The 25,086-nt window shown below is 40.0% G+C and overlaps 1 protein-coding gene across 4 annotated transcripts in view; it reads left to right on the top strand.

The window, feature by feature from the left end:
• The window catches only part of BBS9 (Bardet-Biedl syndrome 9), a 521,564-nt gene that overhangs the window by 270,906 nt on the left and 225,572 nt on the right, over positions 1–25,086 (top strand). For all 4 annotated transcript variants that reach the window (XM_069730272.1, XM_069730271.1, XM_069730270.1 and 1 more), the window contains one exon: positions 12,092–12,244. In XM_069730272.1, the coding sequence (XP_069586373.1) occupies positions 12,092–12,244 (153 nt within the window). The remainder of the gene's footprint in view (positions 1–12,091; positions 12,245–25,086) is intronic.

Below are 25,086 nucleotides of genomic sequence, written 5' to 3'. Positions count from 1 at the left end.
ATTGCAAACAATGATATATATAGTTTGTAGCATTTTATACCCAGCTCTTTCACGTGCTGCTTAGTTATAATTATAATATCTACTATATAAAGCTGAATGTGTGTGTATGTATGTGTGTGTGTATGTCCGGGATTGGCATCTGCACCGTCGCAGCTACAGCCACAAAATTTTGCACAGTCACACGTCTGGACCCCGAGAGCGTCATAGGCTATATTGTGAGGCGAAATTTTAACCCCGCGCGTTCCAATTCACCAAACAATTTTGCCCCTATCTACATAATTGGGAAAAAGTGAAATGAAAAGTGTTGGAGGTGTCGCAGGTACAGCCACAAAATTTTGCACAGTCACACGTCTGGACCCTGAGAGCGTCATAGGCTATGTTGTGAGGTGAGATTTTAACCCCGCGCTTTCCAATTCACCAAACAATTTTGCCCCTATCTACATAATGGGGAAAAGTGAAAGGAAAAGTGTTGGAGGCAAATTGACAGCTGCCAGATGTGAACAAGAGCGATGGCGCCAAAGAGTATATACCGTACAGTTGCTAAGGTGGGGCCCCGACATGGGATACTCACCACACACGGGGATATGAACACACACACAAAATGGGCCACACACTACCACGTGCTTGAACACATATACCACCCTCAGCACACATTTCACCACACATACACCAACCTCGCCACATAAAAGTCGAAACACAAAAGTCGCCACGCGCAAAACTCGCCACATGCAAAAACTAGGCTCACGCAAAACTTGCCACAAGTGCAAAACTCACCTCATGGAAAACTCGCCACACGCAAAACTTGCACATGCGGAAAAATTGCCACATGCACAAAAGTTGCAACACATGCAAAAGTTGCCTCACACAAAACTTGCACATACTCAAAAGGCACCACACATAAAACTCACCATGCGCAAATCTCGCCATGTGCAAAACTTGCTGCACACAACTTGCTACACTAACCTGTCACATGCAACTCGACACACAAAAAGTTGCTACACGCATGTTGCCACACAAAACTCCTCTCACAAAAGTCGCTACATGCATGTCGCCACACGCAACTCAGAAAGTTATAGAAGGCTAGCACTCGACAGTTCTGAAGCTGACGGTGCAAATGAACGGAACCCGTGGTCCTCTCAATCATGTAGCGTAAAATCACTGCACTCGTACGATGAAGAGATTCAATTCATGTGGATGCTTTAATTAGATAAATGTTCAGGTGAAGCGATAAGTACATCACATGTACTTATCGCTTCACCTGAACATTTATCTAATTAAAGCATCCACATGAATTGAATCTCTTCATCGTACGAGTGCAGTGATTTTACGCTACGCCACACGCAACTCAACACACACAACTTGATAAACGAAACTCGCCCTAAAACACACAAAAGTCCGGTATTATCCTTCAAAAATAAAAATCTGATTAATAAGCAGACAAACTACAAGAACAACAAATGTACCATATAGGAAATACGGCAGCTGTCAGTCACATGACCTGTCTATTATGTGTATGTGTGAGCTAATATATACTGCCAGGGGGAGGGCTTCCTGTTGGCTGGGGATTTATCAGGCTGCCAATTTAGCTTACAAATACTGAGGTAAAAATACTGAGCAAATAACGTGTGAACTAGGTCTAATACAGGAGGAGATGACACACAGGTATATACTATATACAGGAGGAGATGACACACAGATATATACTATATACAGGAGAGATGACACACAGGTATATACTATATAGAGGAGGAGATGACATACAGGTACATACTATATACAGGAGGAGATGACATACAGGTAAATACTATATACAGGAGCAGATGACCTAAAAGTATGTACTATATACAGGAGGAGATGACATACAGGTATATGCTATATATAGAAGATGACATACAGGTGTATACTATATACAGGAGGAGATGACACAGATATATACTATATACAGGAGGAGATGACATACAGGTATATACTATATATAGAAGGAGATGACATACAGGTATATATATACAGGAGAGATGACATACAGGTATATACTATATACAGGAGATGACATACAGGTGTATACTATATATAAGGGAGATGCAAACATGTATATACTGAGGTGAAAATGAGGGGCGTGAGGTGAAAATGAAAAGGTGTGAGTGTAAAATGAGAGGAGCGAGGGAAAACAGTGGAGTGATCGGAAAATGACAGATGTGAGGTCGAAATGACAAGTGTTAGGGGGGAATGAGAGGAGTGAGGGGGGAATGAGAGGAGTGAGGGAGAAAATGAGAGGTGTAAGGGAGAAAATGAAAGATGTGAGGGGGAAAATGAGAGCTGTGATGGGAAAATAAGAGAAGTGAGGTGCTATAACTAACCACAGATATTTACTATGCCCAGGCAACGCCGGGCTCTTCAGCTAGTATATATATATATATATATATATATATATATATATACAGTACAGACCAAAAGTTTGGACACGCCTTCTCATTTGAAGGCATCAAAACTATGAATTAACATATGTGGAATTATATAATTAACAAAAAAGTGTGAAACAACTGAAATATGTCAAAATTGAAGGTATACTGAACCAGCATAGCTACCACAGCATCTTGCAGCGGCATGCTATTCCATCCGGTTTGCGTTTAGTTGGACCATCATTTACTTTTCAACCGGACAATGACCCCCAAAACACCTCCAGGCTGTGTAAGGGCTATTTGACCAAGAAGGAGAGTGATGGGGTGCTACGCCAGATGACCTGGCCTCCACAGTCACCAGACCTGAACCCATCGAGATGGTTTGGGGTGAGCTGGACCGCAGAGTGAAGGCAAAAGGGCCAACAAATGCTAAGCATCTCTGGGAACTCCTTCAAGATTGTTGGAAGACCATTCCCGGTGACTACCTCTTGCAGCTCATCAAGAGAATGCCAAGAGTGTGCAAAGCAGTCATCAAAGCAAAAGGTGGCTACTTTGAAGAACCTAGACATATTTTCAGTTTTTTCACACTTTTTTGTTAACTATATAATTTCACATGTGTTAATTCATAGTTTTGATGCCTGCAGTGTGAATTTACAATTTTTATAGTCATGAAAATACAGAAAAATCTTTAAATGAGAAGGTGTGTCCAAACTCTTGGTCTGTACTGTATATATCTACCTTTCTATTATATATATATATATATATATATATATATATATATATATATATATATATTAAATGCATGCAACATGTAAACCTTGTTTGAACAATGGGTTGTTTTCTGATAACACATTCTTTAATCAATTTCATGAAAGTCCCGGCCTAAAGGATTGTGCCATCTTGATAAACCCTCTTTCGAATGCTCCCCTGGTGGCAGTGTATTTGATGCTTGATAGCACTGAGGGTAAGCTGTCATTTGCTCTGTGTACTGGTTGAGGTCCTTCTTTACGTGTTTTGATAGAGCATAAGATAAGCCGTTGTCCTGATGGAACTACCCCTGTAATCTATATTATACAACTAACTAGAATAAGCCATATCATCCCTGGAACTGCTGATTTTGGCATTTTTGGTTATAACAAATGTAAGATAACCAAACTGGTGAAATGCTTGGTCTTGCTATCATCATATCCAATAAGTTAAACCTACGTTTGGCACACAAACCAAATATATCTAGGACGTTTCCTAATTCTTATACCTTGTAACTTGACCTCCACCCCTTAATTCCATTCAACTACAGTATATTCTTCTAGCACTATTGTTGCTGGAGCCTTCCTTTCCTCAAATCCCAGCATGCATTGCAAGCGCCATTGTCTAATGGCTTGCCCACTCTCATGTGAATGTCCCCTCTGTACCTCAGTTTGTGATTCTCGTAATTCGTCTTGGTGTCTCTGTTGCTAGAGACAGATTTTCGTAGGCCAGTAGGCATATTGCTGGTAATTTACAAAGTAGTGAAGAGCTGCCGGCCATTCTTGTTGCCTCAGTGCTTTACAATAGTTGTCCCTCGCTAATCTCAGTATAGGTAAGCAAAATATCATATGCTTTTTGGCGTCTGTTCTACCATGCGCAAGGGTTTGGACTGTGCCACTGCAACAAACACACATATGCTGGTGTAGAAGTCATCAAAAGTTAATGATTATTTTAATTGCCTGCTTGGAACTACACTACTCTTAAAATTAAAGCGCATCTTTCTGTAATACCCGTATGAAATTTAATGGCCGAAGCAAAAGTCCATACCTGCCCCGACTTTCTGTAATCTCTCTTGGTATCGCTGCTCCTGTAGACAGATGACACATGACAACAGTCAGTGGGCAATAAGGCATAAAGAAGGGAGAAACCTAGGGGATCGCACTTTACAAGGATTTTTCATGGGCAATCAAGACAACATAATTTTTAAATAAAGTGATTTGTGGATTGACCATTTAGCACATAAGGTATCACAAGAGATCAAGTTGTCTGAAAGTATAGCGACTATTCAAGTTCAGTCTATGAATTGACTGTTTTCCTTATATTATTCGAAATTTAATTTTTTTTACATGTTTTCCTCGTAATGTCTCAAACACGTGGCCCACGGGCTGCATGACCCCCTCGAGGCTCCATTGTGCTGCCCCCAGGACCCTGACAAAATTGCTACCTGTTCCAGTAGCTACAGATGTCAAGGTTCCTTTTCAACTGAATGCACGTCCTCGAATGTACAGTCACTTGAAATGTATTGCAGTGCAGAGACCGGCACTTTGCACTGCATTACCAGCCATCGGCCAATTAGCGATCAGCAATTGATGCCATCATCTCCATCGAGGCCGCACATGACGTTACTGCCTTGCCCCGCCCATGCTGTGAAGGAGGAAGAGGACGCTGTTCGCCGAAAGTGAGAAGAATTTTCTTTGTGTATGTAAAGAGCGACAGAATGTTTGACATTGTTACAAGTAGATGGGGACATTAGTTTATGATGGCAACCAGGATGGAGACATTAATATAAGATGGGGTCCAAGATGAGGACATTACTACATGATAGGGAACAGGATGAGGACATTACTACATGATGGGGACCAGGATGAGGGCATTACTACATGATGGGGACCAGGATGAGGGCATTACTACATGATGGGTACCAGGATGAGGGCATTACTACATGATGGGGACCAGGATGAGGGCATTACTACATGATGGGGACCAGGATGAGGGCATTACTACATGATGGGGACCAGGATGAGGACATTACTACATGATGGGGACCAGGATGAGGACATTACTACATGATGGGGACCAGGATGAGGACATTACTACATGATGGGGACCAGCATGAGGGCATTACTACATGATGGGGACCAGGATGAGGACATTACTACATGATGGGGACCAGGATGAGGACATTACTACATGATGGGGACCAGGATGAGGACATTACTACATGATGGGGACCAGGATGAGGACATTACTACATGATGGAGACCAGGATGAGGACATTACTACATGATGGAGACCATTACTACAGGTTGAGAGACATTATTACAGGACAGGGGACATTATTACAAGGTTAAGGACATTGTTATATTTTTGGGACATTATTTCACGACAGGGTACATTACTACAGGATTGGGGATATTATTGCAGGATTGGCGCCAGAGTTACTATAAGGGTCTACTTGTAAAACAATAATAGTGTAGAGGGCTGATAAGGGCTCAAAAAAAAAGAAAACATTTTTAAAAAAATTTCGAAATAAAGTATGAAAAAATAATGGAAAAATATTTGGCCACTAAAAATTGTGTTTTATGTACAATCTGAAGTAAAAGAAAATAAGCCCTGTACTATATGATAACCATAATTTAAAAAAATAGAAAATATGCCAGACTTTTTAAAAAAAATGATGGTGAAGAAGTCATATAAAAAAATGATGGCATCACTGAAAATATCATCTTCTCCTGCAAAGAACGTGGCCCCTGCAGATTCAGATTTTGTCTGTGTGCGGCTCCTTTACCCCGATGAGTTTGACACCGCTTGTCTACTGTAGAAGCTGCATTTGATTTTAACCGTATACATACCTGATGAGTGTTTTATCACTCTGTCCACCCAGCACTTTCCTATTTAGTTCTTCCTTCATCCAGCAAACTGGATAAACTCCCATGTTATTGGCAAATTGTGTGCTCGATTTATGCTGCAGTCAGGATCCTGGTGGAAAATAAATTTTAAACATATTAGAGCGCTGCTTGCACTGTGTGTTTGGGGCTTGTGAAAATGGTTATCAGCTATCCACAAAACATAAATCTTTGTTTTAGCCCTGACCAGAGGAATGTCGTATTTAAAAACATTTTACTACTTTCTGGCACATATTTTCCAGAGGAAATCCAGTTGAAATTCTTTGCTCATTAGAAATAGTATTCTGGTCCTCATTGGGAAATCATTTCTGGGTGACTTGCCAACTCATGTAAAAGCACAGAGTTACATTATTTACTAATGGGATTATCTCTCTGTGTGTATGGAGGTTACATTTGCTGTCCATATTTTTCCACACTTGGTATCCGGAAATTGCCATTTCCTTATGACTTTTTTATTATTGAAAGAAGACTTCCAATTATAAATTTAAAGTGTGAATATTGTAATTTTGATAACCTTGGGCCCTGATTACCCTCTTGCAATATTGACATGCAGTGCATACATGTACATTAAAGAGAATCTGTCAGCAGCTTTTTGCTACTGCTTCTGAGAGCAGCATGATGTGGGCGAAGAGATCCTAGATCCAGCGATGTATCACTTAGATTACTGGGTGCAGCCGTTCTAACACAATCAGAGTTTTTAGCTTTAGCAATGGAGCAGAGCTGAGAAAGCAAATCCCGCCCCCACCAGCCTCTCTGTGTACATAGCTGCAGGGGGGAAATAAGCATTTGATACGCTGCCGATTTTGCAAGTTTTCCCACTTACAAAGAATAGGTGTAATTTTTATCGTAGGCACACTTCAACTGTGAGAGACAGAATCTAAAAATAAAAACCTGAAAATCACATTGTCTGATTTTTACATACCGTAATTAATTTGCATTTTATTGCATGAAATAAGTATTTGATCAGCTACCAACCAGCAACAATTCTGGCTCTCACAGACCTGTTAGTTTTTCTTTGAGAAGCCATCCTATCCTGCACTCATTAACTGTATCAATTGCACCTGTTTGAACTCGTTACTGGTAGAAAAAACACCTGTCCACACACTCCAACCTCCCCACCATGGCCAAGACCAAAGAGCTGTCTAAGGACATCAACGTCAAAATCAGCAGTGTATCAAATACTTATTTTCCCCTCTGTATAGGCAGGGAGCTGCTTATCACAGAAAGGGGCATAGTCGGACTTGCAAGCATGCAGCCAGCTAGTCACAGCAATGTTAAAGGGAGCCTGTCACTCCCCAGGGCCTAAAGTAAAAGAGCCACCTTCAGCAGCACTAATGCTGCATTCTGTGAAGGTGGCTCTTATGTTTATTATCCCTCGGAACCCTGAAATAATGAGTTTTATAAATTTACGGCCATAACTCTGAGTCAGGGAGATATGTTTTCTCCCCCTGACTCAACCGCCTCGCAGCCGTCAATCATCCCCCTCTGGCCTCTAGGCACCGCCTCCTCTCTTTCTTGTGACATCAACGGTGCCTGCGCTCTGCAATCAGTTCTCGGGCTGTGCGAACGGATTAGGTGATGTAAGGATATCGCGCCTGCGTGTAGCGGAGGCCCCAGATCCCACCCCGCAGTGTGGATGTATTCACACTGCGTGGCTTGGAACCTGGAGCCTCCGCCACACGCAGACTCGATATCCTTACATCACCTGATGTAAGTTCATGAGTAGCACGCACGGATTGAATTAAAATGTTACAACTAGTGGGAAACTTATTTTACATGGTGAAAGTCAGCAGCTTTCAAGTTTGTGCGGTAATGAGTCAGTGACCCAAGAAAGTTCAACTTAAATGTCTTTATTTGCCATCTTCCAAAATAAATCCAAACTTTATTGTCTGGTTCGCAGCCGTTAAGTCCATCTCACTCCGTTTGGGACTGTACTTCACCACTGAATTACTCGTGGGTGCGGCTTTGGTTTTGTTCTACTCTTTGGTTCTGGTCTGTGTTTAGTCTCACATGGACAGGCGTACACAGACCCTCCTACTCTGCTGCTTTCAAACCAACACTGACACTCCCAACCCTTAAAGGGGTTTTCCCAGGAAAAAAGTTCATTTTCATCAATAAGTGTGATGTACTTAAATAAAATGTTCCTGTGCTGAGATAATCTTATAAATGTGCCCCTGCTGTGTACTGTGTAATGGCTGTGTCTGACCATACAGGGACATGGTCTGATCATATCACATCTCCTGGGCAGGGGGGAAGCAAAAGAGTATACAGACATTACAGCAGGGGATCACAGCTGATTCTTTTTTTCCCTGCTTGTTTTTAACCCCTTAATCCCATATGACGTACTATCCCGGCGAGGTTGGGTGGGCCCGTATGACCACCGACGGGATAGTACGTCATATGCGATCGGCCGCGCTCACGGGGGGTCAGCTGACTATCGCAGCTGACATCCGGCACATGTGCCAGGAGCGGTCACGGACCACTCCTGGCACATTAACCCCCGAAACACTGCGATCAAACATGATCGCAGTGTTCCGGCGGTACAGGGAAGCATCGCACAGGGTGGGGGTTGCCTGTGTGCTTCCCTGAGACCCACAGTACAAGACGATGTGCTCACCTTGTACCAAGCATCTCTTCCCTGCAGGCCCCGGATTGAAAACGGCCGCGGGGCTACATCCGGGTCCTGCAGGGAATAACACGCGATCAAAAAGACACATATACAAAACCATGGTACCGCTGAAAACGTCATCTTGTCCCGCAAAAACGAGCTGCCATACAGCATCATCAGTGAAATAATAAAAAAGTTATAGTCCTCAGAATAAAGCGATAGTTTTTATCGTATAAAAGGGCCAAAACATAAAAAAATTATATAAATGAGGTATCGCTGTAATCGTACTGACCCCAAGAATAAAACTGCTTTATCAATTTTACCAAATGTGGAACGGTATAAACGCCCTCCCCCCCGCCCCCCCAAAAAAAAAAAAAAAAATTCATCAATAGCTGGTTTTTGGTCATTCTGCCTCACAAAAATCGGAATAAAAAGCGATCAAAAAACGTTACATGCCCGAAAATGTTACCAATAAAAACGTCAACTCGTCCCGCAAAAAACAAGACCTCACATGTCTCTGTGGACCAAAATATGGAAAAATTATAGCTCTAAAAATGTGGAGACGCAAAAACTATTTTTTGCAATAAAAAGCTTATTTTAGTGTGTGATGGCTGTCAATCATAAAAATCCGCTAAAAAAAAGCGCTATAAAAGTAAATCAAACCCCCCTTCATCAGCTACTTAGGTAGGGAAAAATAATAAACTAAAAAAAAGGTATTTATTTCCATTTTCCCGTTAGGGCTAGGGTTAGGATTAGAGTTAGGGGTAGGGTTAGGTTTAGGGTTAGGTTTAGGGCTAGGGTTGGGGCTAGGGTTAGGGTTTCAGTTAAAATTGGGGGTTTCCACTATTTAGGCACATCAGGGGCTCTCCAAACATGACATGGCATCCGATCTCAATTGCAGCCAATTCTGCGTTGAAAAAGTAAAACAGTGCTCTTTCCCTTCCGAGCTCTGCCCTGCGCCCAAACAAGGGTTTACCCCAACATATGGGGTATCACTGTACTCAGGACAAATTGGACAACAACTTTTGGGGTCCGATTTCTCTTGTTACCCTTGGGAAAATAAACATTTGGGGGGCTAAAAGCCATTTTTGTGGAAAAAAAATTATTTTTTATTTTCACGGCTTTGCGTTATAAACTGTAGTGAGATACTTGGGGGTTCAAAGTTCTCACAACACATCTAGATAAGTTCCTTGGGGGGTATAGTTTCCAATATGGGGTCACTTGTGGGGGGGGGTGTTTCTACTGTTTAGTTACATCAGGGGCTCTGCAAATGCAACGTGACGCCTGCAGACCAATCCATCTAAATCTGCATTCCAAATGGCGCTCCTTCCCTTTCAATCTCTGCCATGCGCTCAAATAGTGCCCTCCCCCCTCCTTCACATATGGAGTATCAGCGTACTCAGGACAAACTGGACAACAACTTTTGGGGTCCAATTTCTCCTGTTACCCTTGGGGAAATACAAAACTAGGGGCTAAAAAATAATTTCTGTCGAAAAAAATGATTTTTTATTTTCACGGCTCTGCATTGTAAACTGTAGTAAAACACTTGGGGGTTCAAAGCTCTTGCAACACATCTAGATAAGTTCCTTAGGGGGTCTACTTTCCAAAATTGTGTCACTTTGGGGGGGTTCAAGGTATAGGCACGTCAGTGGCTCTCCAAACGCAACATGGCGTCCCATCTCAATTCCAGTCAATTTAGCATTTAAAAGTCAAATAGTGCTCCTTCCCTTCCGAGCTCTGCCATGCGCCCAAACAGTGGTTTTCCCCCACATATGGGGTATCGGTGTACTCAGGACAAATTGTACAACTTTTGCGGTCCATTTTCTCCTGTTACCCTTGGTAAAATAAAACAAATTGGAGCTGAAGTAAATTTTGTGTGGAAAAAAAGTTAAATGTTCATTTTTATTTAAACATTCCAAAAATTCCTGTGAAACACCTGAAGGGTTAATAAACTTCTTGAATGTGGTTTTGAGCACCTTGAGGGGTGCAGTTTTTAGAATGGTGTCACACTCGGTTATTTTCTGTCGTATAGACCCCTCAAAATGACTTCAAATGAGATGTGGCCCCTAAAAAAAATATGATGTAAAAAATGAGAAATTGCTGGTCAACTTTTAACCCTTATAACTCCCTAACAAAAAAATGTTGGTTCCAAAATTGTGCTGATGTAAAGTAGACATGTGGGAAGTGTTACTTATTAAGTATTTTGTGTGACATCTCTGTGATTTAAGGGCATAAAAATTCAAAGTTGGAAAATTGCAAAATTTTCCCCAAATTTCCATTTTTTTCACAAATAAACGCAAGTCTTATCGAAGAAATTTTACCACTTTTATGAAGTACAATATGTCACGAGAAAGCAATGTCAGAATCACCAGGATCCTTTGAAGCGTTCCAGAGTTATAAAGTCATAAAGGGACAGTGGTCAGAATTGTAAAAATTGGCCCGGTCATTAACGTGCAAACCACCCTTGGGGCTTAAGGGATTAAACAATGTTTTACTTCAAAGAAAGAATCAGCTGTGATCTCCTGCTGTCCTGTCTGTATACTCTTTTGCTGCCTCCCCTGCTCATGAGCTGTGATGTGATCAGACCATGTCTCTGTATGGTCAGTCACGGCCATTACACAGTACACAGCAGGGGCACATCTATAATATTTTCTCAGCACAGGAACATTTTATTTAAACACATCTAATTGTGTAAATTATTTTTATTTCAAGATCTATTGGTTAAAATTAACTTTTGTTCTTGAGAAAACCCCTTTAACTGCAGGACCACTTGCCCATGGGTCAATTGCAAGACCCGAAAAGGAGGGAGAGATCCGTCCCACTACCTTCCTACAGATCTCTCCAAAAATAATCTCATGTCAGGTTTTCCTAAATCTGACTTGGTCAGATAGCTTGACACAGTCCATACTTACTTTTATTTTGTGTTGCACCACAGCTATGGATGTGATTACAATACTTTCTAGGGGATTCTGTATGTTTCCATGCAGATCTTGGGGGACACATAACAACCCTTTCATATAATTCCCATCCCTGTCATACAATGGTCTAAATGTTGTTCTTTTTGACGTGGTGGTATGTGTTTTTTCCTTGCTCATCTCTGTTCCTTGGATTTGACTCCATTTTCCCTTTATGTAAATCTTGTCTTGTTAGCCAAGGGGATGTGATCCTCAACTCTTCTCCATAGAAATCACCTTGAGAACCACACTCCCTTGGCTTTATATTACAGATTTATATTACAGATTTATATTAAGGGAAAAGGGAGCCATAATTCAACAACGAAGAGGCACAGGAAGAAAAAAAAAATTCGGCAGATTTGGGAGACAAGTGGTATAAAAATATTTACATATTTATGGTAAGCGACACGTTCTCTTCAAAAGGTGGTTATATATATATATGTAAATATATATTATCGTTTCTCTTTTTTTTTCTAGTTACGAATGAATACAGAGAAATATGAAAAGCTGCTATCTGAACGTGCTGTACAATTCCGTGCAATTCAAAAACTTCTGTTGACAAGGTTCAAAGATAAGACACCTGCTCCACTTCAGAATTTAGACACTTTACTGGATGGCACCTACAGACAGGTTAGTTGGAATAACTTCAATGTATGGGGTTGAATATTGAAGTTAATGAAGATATTGTGATTGTTATAGATATCATAGAAACACATTTGTCAAAGCCTGATGTTGTAGCGTTATCAATTGTAGTGTAGCTATGGCAAGAAGTTTACCAAAGGAATAACCTTCCATTGGCACCTGCTACTCATCATGTGTGTCAGATTTACTAAGTGACACGTGCCTCTAAATGAATAAGGAGTGTCTGACTCCTAAACTAGTGAGAAAATCGCAGGTCTTGATAAAATGTTTGACACAGTCTACGAAACAATGGATTTTAGAACCTATGTAGTAAAAACACTACAGCAAAGTTGATGTAAAATATCTTCTATTAAGATACAAAGTGCACTACTCACAAAAAGTTAGGGATACTGTATTTGGCTTTCTGGTGAAATTTATGGAAAACGTAAAAAGTTCACGCTAAAGAGATATGTTATTAATTAAGTTATTCAAGTAGTAGCGGCTTGTCACTGTACCATTCATAAAGTGTAGGCAGTTCTTTATTGGCTAGACACATCTTCCCACACTGTAACACCACCACCCAAAGCTTGTCTGCTGACAACAGTGGCTGATGCATCGCGCTCTCCTTGACGTCTCCAACATCATTGGCGGCCAACATTTCTGCTCAGTGTGAATTGACTTTCATCAGTGAACAGCACTGAGGCCCACTGGTCCCTCGTGCAGCGTAGATGATGCCTGTGCCTGGTGGTGTGGTCAGGTACCCTTGCAGATCGTGTGGCACGCAGACCACTCTGATGTAAATTATTTCAAATGCTCTGACGTGACACTTGGGTGCCTCCTGGGTGGAATTTCGTGGCATTCATCATTGGGTTCCAGAGGGCATTGTTCACAATGAAGCGGTTATCATTGTAGGATGTGGCCAAAGGAAGTCCACTTCTATGCCTTCCTGTGACTCTTCTAGTCTCTGTCTCTCTGTATCTCTGTTGCAACCTGCTGATGATACTCTGTGACACTCTAATCTTAGTGACCACTTCCATCTGAGAACATCCTGCTTGAAGCCTCGAAGTAGTGAGGTACTGTTGATCAATTATTAGGTGTTGTCATGGACTCATGATGTCAAAATGTGAATAGCGTGATGAGGAGGACTGAATACCTATTGTATTTGAACCCCAAAATGTATTGGGCGATACATAGATCAATCACCTGTTGTGACTTTTGCCATTAAGCTCCTTGTTAGAGAACAACAAGTTGTGCAAAAAGTACTGAAACATTAAACAGTTGGATATGTGTGTTCAAAGGTTTAGAGACGGTCATTTTGCATTCACCCTGAAAAGGTTAGCGTGCATTTTAGGTTCATCCTGAAATTTTGCCCGAAAGTCAAATATAACTAACTTGTTGTGAGTAGTGTATGATACAGGATGGAATCCTCCAGCAAATAAATACCCTAATGGGACAACGTTTCTAGGAATAAAACGAATTGAGAATTTTTAGGTATATTAAGACACAAAAGAATGATATAGAATATTTAGGGTACAGATACAAAGCATAAGTCATGTTTCGGTAGTCATTCTATGTAACTGCAGATTTCTGAATCTTGACTGGGCACAATGTACACACTCTCAGGATTCCCCTCTGTCTCCCGTTTGAATGGTTGATCACTTGACTGCGATTATACAAGTTCCATACTTGTGATCATGTACCAACTAGATTTCAATCTACGCGTTTCAATAAAACATTGAGAGTAATGGGTGATAATTTATTTGGCACATGACCACACTTATTCACATGTATTGTCCTGATTTGGCAATATGCAGTTGCGTAGCATGGCTGCAGAAATTTCTCTTGAGCAAAGCAAAAAAAAACCCTTTTTTAAAAAAGGAAATATATATGAAAAATACATTTTACATTACAAGCCTACCAACAAGTACATTGCTTAACCTCAAGGAAGAATGTAAGTGTTTAAATATCATTGGCATATGAAAACTTGTCCATTATGTCTCATTTCTCTCTCCTTTGTTTATAACGAAGAAGAGGTCTCATTATCTCTATGGAAAAGTAATCTGATGCATCTGTCCCTGATGGCATGTATCCCTTGTTTCTACAGTAATTTTAGCTTATTTTCCTAGACTCTGTTCTATAGGTTTGCTGTTTGGCGATATACCATTATGTATCTACAAGAGGAAAGGTAGCGCTATTTACATTAGATAGAAGAAGGGTAATGGACAACCATTGAATAACTCGCCCTTACAGTTTTCATGTTGGTTGTTACAGTTGTTAAACCTGAATAAGAAAATAACTCCTCTAGAGATTAGATATAAAAAATTCAAGTTTTATTACAGGCATGGTACAAAATATAAAGGCAATTAAAAATAGCTGCTGAATAATCTGATGATATCATGGAAATGTAAATTCTAATGATTATAGATTTCATCAAAATCTGGAAACATTGATATGTCGAATTGCATGGAAAGTTGGTGTCACAATTGACAACATGGCTGTGGAGTCGTAAAGCCAATCCTCCGACTCCGCATTTTCCCTGACTCCCGACTCTTGACGCTCGACTCCACGACTCCGACGCCACAGCACTGCTTCACTACTGAGCATGTACATAAAGTGCAGCACAGATTCATCTCAACTAAAAGCCAAGATCCTTAGATCAGGAACCGGACAGACATTTATAGGACATTTCATAACTTTCCAAATTCTTCTGAAAATATTTACATCACATACTACATTGAACTACTGTACCAATTTATCATATATTTTAGGAGTTGAAGTCGGTCAATTTTATGCTGACTAAAACTCCACCAAAATGGACACCGACTCCAATTTCATGACTCCGACTCCACAGCCCTAATTCTCAAGAGGAAATTTATGAATTTGAATCTGTATCATAAAAGAAAGACGAGGATACAAATCATATAGAAATAGATGTTAGGCCATATAAAGGCACAGGACAATACCGCCCCTTAATGGGATGAATAAATATATGACACTTGAAAAGTCATGATGTTACACACCCAAATACATATAGTTCATATTCTATCCAGAGTGAGTGAATATGAATAACCATAAATTCAGTTGTTTGAAAGTTTTTATCAGACATGTTCTTCTGGAAGATATACCTCACCAGTTCGCATGGAGAAATATATGAAGTCAATCCTTGAAAAAATGCAAGAAAAAGGTAAAAGTCCCTTAAGAAAAAAGTCTATTTGAAATAAAACAAAACAGTGTCTCACTATAGTGAGTAAAGAGTTGTGAAACCTGGTCATACATTTTTCAAACTTTTTCATTGTGGCAGAGAATCCCTTTTTCGTACTATTCTTTCAAGGAATGATTCTCTGTGGTTTTTCCAGTTGGTATTAAAATGAGCTAGAGGCTGGAGTCAAAAAATGCATATTGTAGTATCAGGCGGGAAAACTTTGAAAAAAGATAAAGCAACAATTCTGACATTGATTTTCAAATTAAGTACAACAGCTTCGTTGGATAGAAGATATAAGATGTGAAGGCACTGAAGTGATAATTCTTCTTGATACAGATAAAGAGTCTAATTTCGTGGACTTTATATGTGAAGCAATAGGTTTTATGTTCAATGATAATGCATTCAAGTTTCTGGACAGTTGGTTCCTTCAATGTATTGATACAGCAATGGGCACACGGTAGCATGCTATTTTGTTTTTGTCCAGCCTGGAGGACACGTTCATTTTTACCGCTAGGAATCCCTATATCAAATTCATTAAGAGCATAGTTAGAATGTGGACATCGTGTTCATCATATGGTCTGGTTCGCAAGAACCATTTTTGAGGGCATATCTTTTAATATATGTTCCCTTTCCATACATTAGACATTATTTAATTTGGATTTTAATTCTTTTATCGTTGGCAGGGATTTTTTTATCCAGTGTAGTGCTAATGGTTTTCTAACTTGAAATAACACTTGGGAGATTGCTATAGCTATAGGGGAATCTGAATCCAGCCCCCCTCCAACAGACTAAGTATGCAGATTCTGGGTTCCAACGATATATGGATTCTGAACACAAATTTTATTACGTCAACTACCCCGTTCCAATAGTTCTCAATGTTCACACACTCCCACATCATGTGCATTAGGTGAGCGTTGTTTTTCCTGCATCTTGGATGTTGTCCACTCTTCTACCAATTTTAAATAGGATACTCGGGGTCTAAACGATTCATCTTTAATTTCAGGTATAGCCCGTTGGACAGATAAATCTTTTCTGCCATATATAAGCATTGGTATCTGTTAGAGCAAGATCAAGACCTAGCAGCCGTAGCGAACGGAAAACCTTGGTTACTTACAGAAAATGTGTGAAAGACATCTTAGTCCTAAATCGTATACAGTCGGATTCTAACAACTGGTTAAGGGATTTGCAGCCTATAGGGAACTTCAAATATGGGGATGTCCTTTTTTAATTTATACTTGACTTCCAAATTCATTACAATAGGGAATATCACCATCAAGTCTGACATTTCATCTCATGCAAACTTTGATTTGTTGTATTCATTATTTTCTGCCCCTGCAGATTTTTCTATATAAGCAAAACTATAAGGCCACTATATGTACACTTCAGGGAACACTACAAATCTATTACTTCAGGAAAAGGATCAAGTAGACTAATACAGCATGTCTGTGAGACACGGTGAGCAGATCCCAATGTACTGCGTTTTGCAGGCATTAAAAAAGTACATTGGCCTTCATCATAAGTTACTTTTGATGAGAGAGTCAAATGGATTTAGCATACCAATACACAGGCACCTACTGGATTTAATGACCAGTTTGATATGTCAGTGTTTTTATAAGAATTAGTTGTTGGGTTTAAAAAAAAATGGTGCTACTTTATTGTGTGTGTCAGTCTGCGAGATTTAATTGCACAGGTGTGTGTAGGAGGGGGTTAGGTAAATCAGAAGGGTGTACCCCCATTCCAGGACCAGTAGAAACGCAGGAAAGCATGAAAAAATCGTTGTCCCACATATGTGCTCCTTCCCTCACCGCAATCATGTTTTTCTGAATAAAAACATTCAATTTTAATGGACCGGTGGGTGGCACTGCTTTTTCTTATTCTGTACAGGATACAAGATTTATTTAATATCTTATGCAATTTATATTATAAAACCTGGTGACAGGTCCTCTTATGGGAAATCATGTGTGTGTAACATTTATAGTTTCTGGTGACAAATTCTGTTTGATGAAAGTTCACACAACTGAAAAGCATCAAAATGTACTTATTCCTGTTACTGCTGTAAGTCCACACCTGCTCATGTATATCGATGTCCACTTCAGGATGCTCCAGTGCTGTTTCCATCAATTTCTGGGTCCTTCTTGAAGTATGTTTGGAGTCATTGTCCTGCTGAAAGTACCTGGGACGCAAACCCTGCTTTCTGACACTGGGAACTACATTGCAACCCCAAATCCTTTGGTAGTCTTTTTTTATGATTGTAATCAGTTTTCAAAAAAATTGTAAATCAAATCCCCCCTTGTCACTCCCTTAGTTTGATAAAAATTATAAAATATGTATTTTTAATTTGTTCTATTCTTTGCGGTTAGGGTTGGGGTAAGTGTTAGGGTTGTGTTAGGTTTGGGTTTAGGGTTGGGGTTAGAATTGTGTTAGGGTTGGAGATAGAATTGGAGATTTTTCAAAGGTAAAAAAAAGAAAAATGATAACGATTTGATCGCTAGTCGTCAGCGCAAGTGCATCTGGTGTTCGGGTGCACAGAGTATCGCGGATCCCCGTATGTTTTTTTCAGGGGTCTAACAGCAGCAAAACATGCAATGCAGGGACTCGAGCATATCACTCAAGAACCTGTGATATTCGGTGCATACCCAAGCACCCAATGCAATCTGGAGTAGCCAGCACTTGTGCTCAACACTACAGGTCCTTCTCAAAAAATTAGCATATAGTGTTAAATTTCATTATTTACCGTAATGTAATGATTACAATTAAACTTTCATATAGTATAGATTCATTATCCACCAACTGAAATTTGTCAGGTCTTTTATTGTTTTAATACTGATGATTTTGGCATACAACTCCTGATAACCCAAAAAACCTGTCTCAATAAATTAGCATATTTCACCCATCCAATCAAATAAAAGTGTTTTTTAATAACAAACAAAAAAAACAACAAATAATAATGTTCAGTTATGCACTCAATACTTGGTCGGGAATCCTTTGGCAGAAATGACTGCTTCAATGCGGCGTGGCATGGAGGCAATCAGCCTGTGACACTGCTGAGATGTTATGGAGGCCCAGGATGCTTCAATAGCGGCCTTAAGCTCATCCAGAGTGTTGGGTCTTGCGTCTCTCAACTTTCTCTTCATAATATCCCACAGATTCTCTATGGGGTTCAGGTCAGGAGAGTTGGCAGGCCAATTGAGCACAGTAATACCATGGTCAGTAAACCATTTACCAGTGGTTTTGGCACTGTGAGCAGGTGCCAGGTCGTGCTGAAAAATGAAATCTTCATCTCCATAAAGCATTTCAGCCGATGGAAGCATGAAGTGCTCCAAAATCTCCTGATAGCTAGCTGCATTGACCCTGCCCTTGATGAAACACAGTGGACCAACACCAGCAGCTGACATGGCACCCCACACCATCACTGACTGTGGGTACTTGACACTGGACTTCAGGCATTTTGGCATTTCCTTCTCCCCAGTCTTCCTCCAGACTCTGGCACCTTGATTTCCGAATGACATGCAAAATTTGCTTTCATCAGAAAAAAGTACTTGGGACCACTTAGCAACAGTCCAGTGCTGCTTCTCTGTAGCTCAAAAGTGGCTTTACCTGGGGAATGCGGCACCTGTAGCCCATTTCCTGCACACGCCTGTGCACGGTGGCTCTGGATGTTTCCACACCAGACTCAGTCCACTGCTTCCTCAGGTTCCCCAAGGTCTGGAATCGGTCCTTCTCCACAATCTTCCTCAGGGTCCGGTCTCCTCTTCTCGTTGTACAGCGTTTTCTGCCACATTGTTTCCTTCCAACAGACTTACCATTGAGGTGCCTTGATACAGCACTCTGGGAACAGCCTATTTGTTGAGAAATTTCTTTCTGGGTCTTACCCTCTTGCTTGAGGGTGTCAATGATGGCCTTCTTGACATCTGTCAGGTCGCTAGTCTTACCCATGATGGGGGTTTTGAGTAATGAACCAGGCAGGGAGTTTATAAAAGCCTCAGGTATCTTTTGCATGTGTTTAGAGTTAATTAGTTGATTCAGAAGATTAGGGTAATAGGTCGTTTAGAGAACCTTTTCTTGATATGCTAATTTATTGAGACAGGTTTTTTGGGTTATCAGGAGTTGTATGCCAAAATCATCAGTATTAAAACAATAAAAGACCTGACAAATTTCAGTTGGTGGATAATGAATCTATAATATATGAAAGTTTAATTGTAATCATTACATTATGGTAAATAATGAAATGTAACACTATATGCTAATTTTTTGAGAAGGACCTGTAATGACAACAATGTTATCAAATTCTGTGTTGTACCTGTGGGTTCAAAAGGCTCACTATACCACTGGATAAAATTCTTGAGTGTCGTGGTTTCCAAAATGTTGTGACTTGTGGAGGGTTTCCACTGTTTAGGCACATCAGGGGCTCTCCAAACGCGACATGGCATCCGCTAATTATTCCAGGAAATTTTGCATTCAAATAGTCAAATGGTGCTCCTTCCCTTCCGAGCCCTGCTGCCGTGCGCCCAAACAGTAGATTTCCCCCACAAATGGGGTATCGGCGTACTCAGGAGAAATTGCACAACAAACTTAGGGGGTCCATTTTCACCTGTTACCCTTGTGAAAATAAAAAAGTTTTGGTCGAAAGTGAAGTTTTTGTGAAAAAAATTAAATGTTCATTTTTTCCTTCCACATTGCTTCAGTTCCTGTGAAGCAACTGAAGGGTTAATAAACATGAATGTGGTTTTAAGCACCTTTAGGGGGGTAGTTTTTAGAATTGTGCCCCCTTTGGGTACTTTCTGTCATATGGACCCCTCAAAGTAACTTCAAATGTGGTCCCTAAAAAAATGATTTTGTAAATTTTGTTGGAAAAATTAGTTTTAACCCTTATAAGTTCTTAACAAAAACATTGTTTCCAAAATTGTGCTGATGTAAAGTAGATACATGTGGGGAATGTTATTTATTAACTATTTTGTGTGATATAACTCTGATTTAAGGGCATAAAAATTAAAAGTTTGAAAATTGCAAAATTTTCAAATATTTTGCCAAGTCAAATTGAAGAAATTTTACCACTACCAATATGTCACGAAGAAACAATCTCAGAATCAGTGGGATCCATTGAAGCGCGCCAGAGTTATAAGCACATAAAGTGACGCTGGTCAGAATTGTAATATTTGGCTTGGTGATTAAGGTCAAAATTGTCTCGGTCACTAAGGGGTTACGCTTCACATTCCTTTATTTTCTAGATTAATAGTGATCTGCTTGGATTAAATCGAGGGTTATCCATCCCACATGTATTGTTTTGGAAGTACAGTATATATTTTTAGAAAACATTACAGAATTAACACATTTTCTACTTTAGTGGTGTTAAGTTTCTTTGCCAAAGGATACTGTAGAACAGGGTCATTGAACAAAATTCTGGATTTTGGACTCAAAGAAGATATGAATCCCATGTGATTTCCTTCTCTTCTCTGCAATGAATCACATCACTGTCGCTCTTATGCTAACCACCTGTTTAATAAATGAAGAACGTGCAAGATTTATACACACCTGCCTGTGCTCTTGTCATCCTAAATCAAAATGAACAGTCAACCACTGAAAGAAATCCCCATGTGTATAGATTTATGTGATCCTCTGAAAACAATATCCAAAAAAGAATAGGCTTTCATTGTTGAGGGACCATGGTTCAATAGTGGGAATGGTGCGATCGTGAAATCTTTTTATTACAGGGTTGATGGCTCTGAAGTAGTAGTAGGTCAAATTTTCTTTCTCTAGAGCTTCATCCATTCTCACTGTTCACATCAAAAGGATATAACTGTTAACACACTTCCCACGCCAGTGTTTAATAAAAAGATTCAGCGAGCCTAATGTGATGCATTCATATATATTAATCTTCTATTTATCTTTTTTTGGCTTTTCAGCATTTTCTTTATTATTTTATTGATTTTAATATTCTTTTTATTATATTGTCCCTCTTATGTTATACCCAGCTGAGTGCAATAGTTTTCATAGCAATATGTTACTTGGCTTTGGTGATGGAAGAAACACACACAGTTCATCCAAGGTTAGGACTGCATTCGAGCCGCATGTACTTTCATACACAATATTTTTCTCCATTTTTAAAAATAATGTTTATTTCTTTTAAGTTCTGAGTGATACCATATTGCAAATCGTTACATTTAGTTAATCTCAGACAACCTCTGGAATATGAGAGTGACTCTGGCAGTCAGCTAATCGATATAGGGTTAATCTGCTGGTTAATAGCGTCAAAAGGTGCACAGCTGCTGTATTCAAAGTGCGTTTATTAACCTGCATCTTAACTCTATTTCAGCATTATCCATCGTGACTGGTTCCTTTTAAAGTGTTTGTCCCATAACATCTTTCCAGACTCTTAGCTTCCTGCTTGCTGGGGGGCTCTATGTGCCTGATTTATTGACAGTTTGGGTTCGGACCAGTTACATTATTACTCTGTTGGTCCAAACTGTATACTTTCCGATGTTGCTATATGTAACCGCTGTGCCTCTGCAGCATTGAAGGAGCAGTGTAGCACTGAATCTGGCCTGAATCAGGAGCTAAGATTATGCTCCAGAGATCTAAGCCAGCTTCATTGTAAGGCCGGGGTCACACTTGCGAGTGTGATGCTTGAAACTCACGCGAGTCTGTTGCATCAATACCTGGCACTGCCGCCTGCACTTGGGACCGGAGTGTGCGGCTGCATAGAAATACGGAGTTGTGCTCCTGAAGGCAAAAAAATGAATATTTTTTTCAGTTTTATTCAGAGCTGTGTAATTATGATATTGTGTATTTTGAGGGTCTTTGTCCTGTCAAGCTTGAGGCTCATTGCTTCACCATAACTAATGTGTACTAATGTTTGTGATGCCAGGTCTAAAAAAAACACCATCACATGTAGTCCTGGATTATAGTGACTCCTGTTCGTGGTCATCTAGTATCTCTAAATAGGGCTTGTATGGTTAACTTTGTGCTACCTATCCACTCAGGACTCACAAAAGCCCTGGCCTTCACCTATTAACCCCTGTACCGGGATGTGGACTTATACAGTGGCCCTAGTTTGAGTCCTCGGAGTTGCGCCTAGCTAGCGGAGCAGGCTGGCAGGATTGGTCTGGTTGCCAGGTCAGATACTGCAGGGTTATTTTTTGTTAACACATCTTTTTCTTTGGTGTGCAGGCAAACATTGGTAGATGATTTACTAATCTAACCTTTTATTATTATTATTATTTATTTATATAGCACCATTGATTCCATGGTGCTGTACATGAGAAGGGGTCACATACAAGTTACAGATATCACTTACAGTAAACTAACAATGACAGACTGATACGGAGGGGCGAGGACCCTGCCCTTGCAAGCTTACATTCTACAGGATTATGGGGAAGAAGACAGTAGGTTGAGGGTTGCAGGAGCTCTGGTGTAGGTGAGGCGGTAGCTCTGGTGTAGGTGAGGCGGTAGCTCTGGTAGTGGCGAGGAGGCAGCGGGGTCAGTGCATGCTGTAGGCTTTCCTGAAGAAATGGGTTTCAGGTTCCGTCTGAAGGATCCGAATGTGGTTGATAGTCGGACGTGTTGGGGCACTCTTAAACTGCATAATCTTGAATGTGTCAAATTTATCAAAGTGACTCATGTGGCACATTTTTACATTTTCTAGTTTAGGTTTACACTCTAATAATTGTCTTACTTTTCAATTTTGTGGCATCAATTAAATAACACCAAGTTTTGGCACAGTTTTGGCACATGGAATGATTTATGGCAAATGGATTTGCCCTCCAGAAAGATTTCAGAAAGATTATGGCCATTTTCTGGTGCCTATAGCTTAGTAAATCAGCACCATAGTATAACAAACATAAGCTAAACCTTAGGAAGTGAAAATACCAGAAGAAGAGGGTACAAATGACAAACCACATCAACTTTTAAACCTTCAGAAACTTTAGACCACATAGGAGTGGGGAGACAGCTGACTTTATGTTTTGGGGTTGCTGACCTCAATCTGATCTATGATGCCATAAGCAAGTACTGCAGGCGACCAAACCAATGTCAGCAACTGCAGGCTCACGGTGCCCAGATCTCAGGGAAGGGATATAGAATCCCAACTATTCTGTAACTATTAAATGCAATGCGAGAATATTGGTTACATCACTGATTTGTAGCATTCACCACTAGATGCAGAGTACTGGCTGACATAAAGAATAGGTGGTGGGTGTCTCTGTAGACCATCCATGTAAACCCATCCATGTACCACAGCTATTTACCTGGGAAACTAAAGTTTGCTTTATGTTTGGACTTTAATGTCTAAATATATTGTAGACATCACATTTTATTAATGTCCACCTACATTTTCAAGCAAGAGTGCAAATTCCTAACTGCTGATAAATGAATATATTTTTTTCATAGTAAAATTACACAGGATCATTAAATTGACCTTTTAGAGTTTCTTTAAGAAGGAATGTTTTATTTAAAAAAAAAAAACTAAAGCCAAAATGTATTTTAAATTAAACTTGTATAATAATTTAGTTTGTGCTCATTATTGTACCCACATTTGGAAAAAGATGGAATGAACAGTTTCCTTTGTACAGATAAACTTGACACCAGCTCCATTGAAATTAGAGACACAATTTTGACCCATTGTACAATCGTCCTATACAAGAACAGGAAAATAGAGAAAATTAGTTGTTGCTGTCTATGGGGGATTTCACATAATACCTGGGATAATTATTTCAGGTGGAATGACTGGAATTAGCTACCTCCAGTTTTCTACATCCTTGGGAAGTCAGAAGACAAATATCTCCAATTTTGGATATCAGTTTCAAAGATCTTTTGCTAGATTGCAACTTTAAGAAGGAAGGACTGAAGTATGTCCCACTAACTCGTTAGTCATTTAAAGGGATGTACTCATTTTCTGTGTTCAGGAAGACACCGCTTCTCTGCCTTCCGGCTTCCTGAAGATTGACATTTTGGACCAGTAGTGTGGTTTTACTGCTTGTTTGAATTATGTGCTATTTCATGCTGAAAGCAATAGCAGCTTTGCTTCTTCAGCCTCAAAGGTGTGCAGAAAAGGGCAGCGCTAGACAAAAATCAGTACCCTATAAAATTAAAATCATTCTTGAGAACAGAGAGGATTTTTAATAAGAGGTAAATTTTCAAGGTGCCTGTTTTTCCAAGATCAAAGGGGTAACATTTCTACTTGCGGAGAGTGACATGTCAAGCCTGCATGCTAGGAATTGCAGCTTAAAAGTCTCCTCGGCATGTTAGGCTTGACATGTCACTCTCCACTAGGAGAAACATTAACCCTTGGATCTTGGTCAGATGCCTCTCACACAGCCAAACGAGATCTCACACTTTGCACTGATGAGGGGCGGTGCCGCAAAGCACAGTGTCTGCAAATTAAGATTTTGTTTTTGGCTTTTATCCTAAGTCATGTAACAAGGCTCGTTAGAGAGTCGATATTGACTCTCTAAAGAGACAATTTGTTTTTCCAAGAAATGTATTTTTGTATCCATTTAAGAACATGAGAAAATCCTTCTGAAGTTGACCTGAATCCTTAAATTGTCACTAAAATTTCATATCTAAAACACTTTTTCTGATTCTGTCCGGATACAAATTGTTACTTTCTGCAATTTCAGAAAAGTAAAACATATTTTCTACCTCTAGCAATCTA

The sequence above is a fragment of the Ranitomeya imitator genome, chromosome 6 (genome assembly GCF_032444005.1).
Source record: "Ranitomeya imitator isolate aRanImi1 chromosome 6, aRanImi1.pri, whole genome shotgun sequence".
Lineage (NCBI taxonomy): Eukaryota > Metazoa > Chordata > Amphibia > Anura > Dendrobatidae > Ranitomeya > Ranitomeya imitator.
The sequence above is the reverse complement of the archived record's forward strand: the minus strand, read 5'-3'. Positions and strand labels throughout refer to the sequence as shown.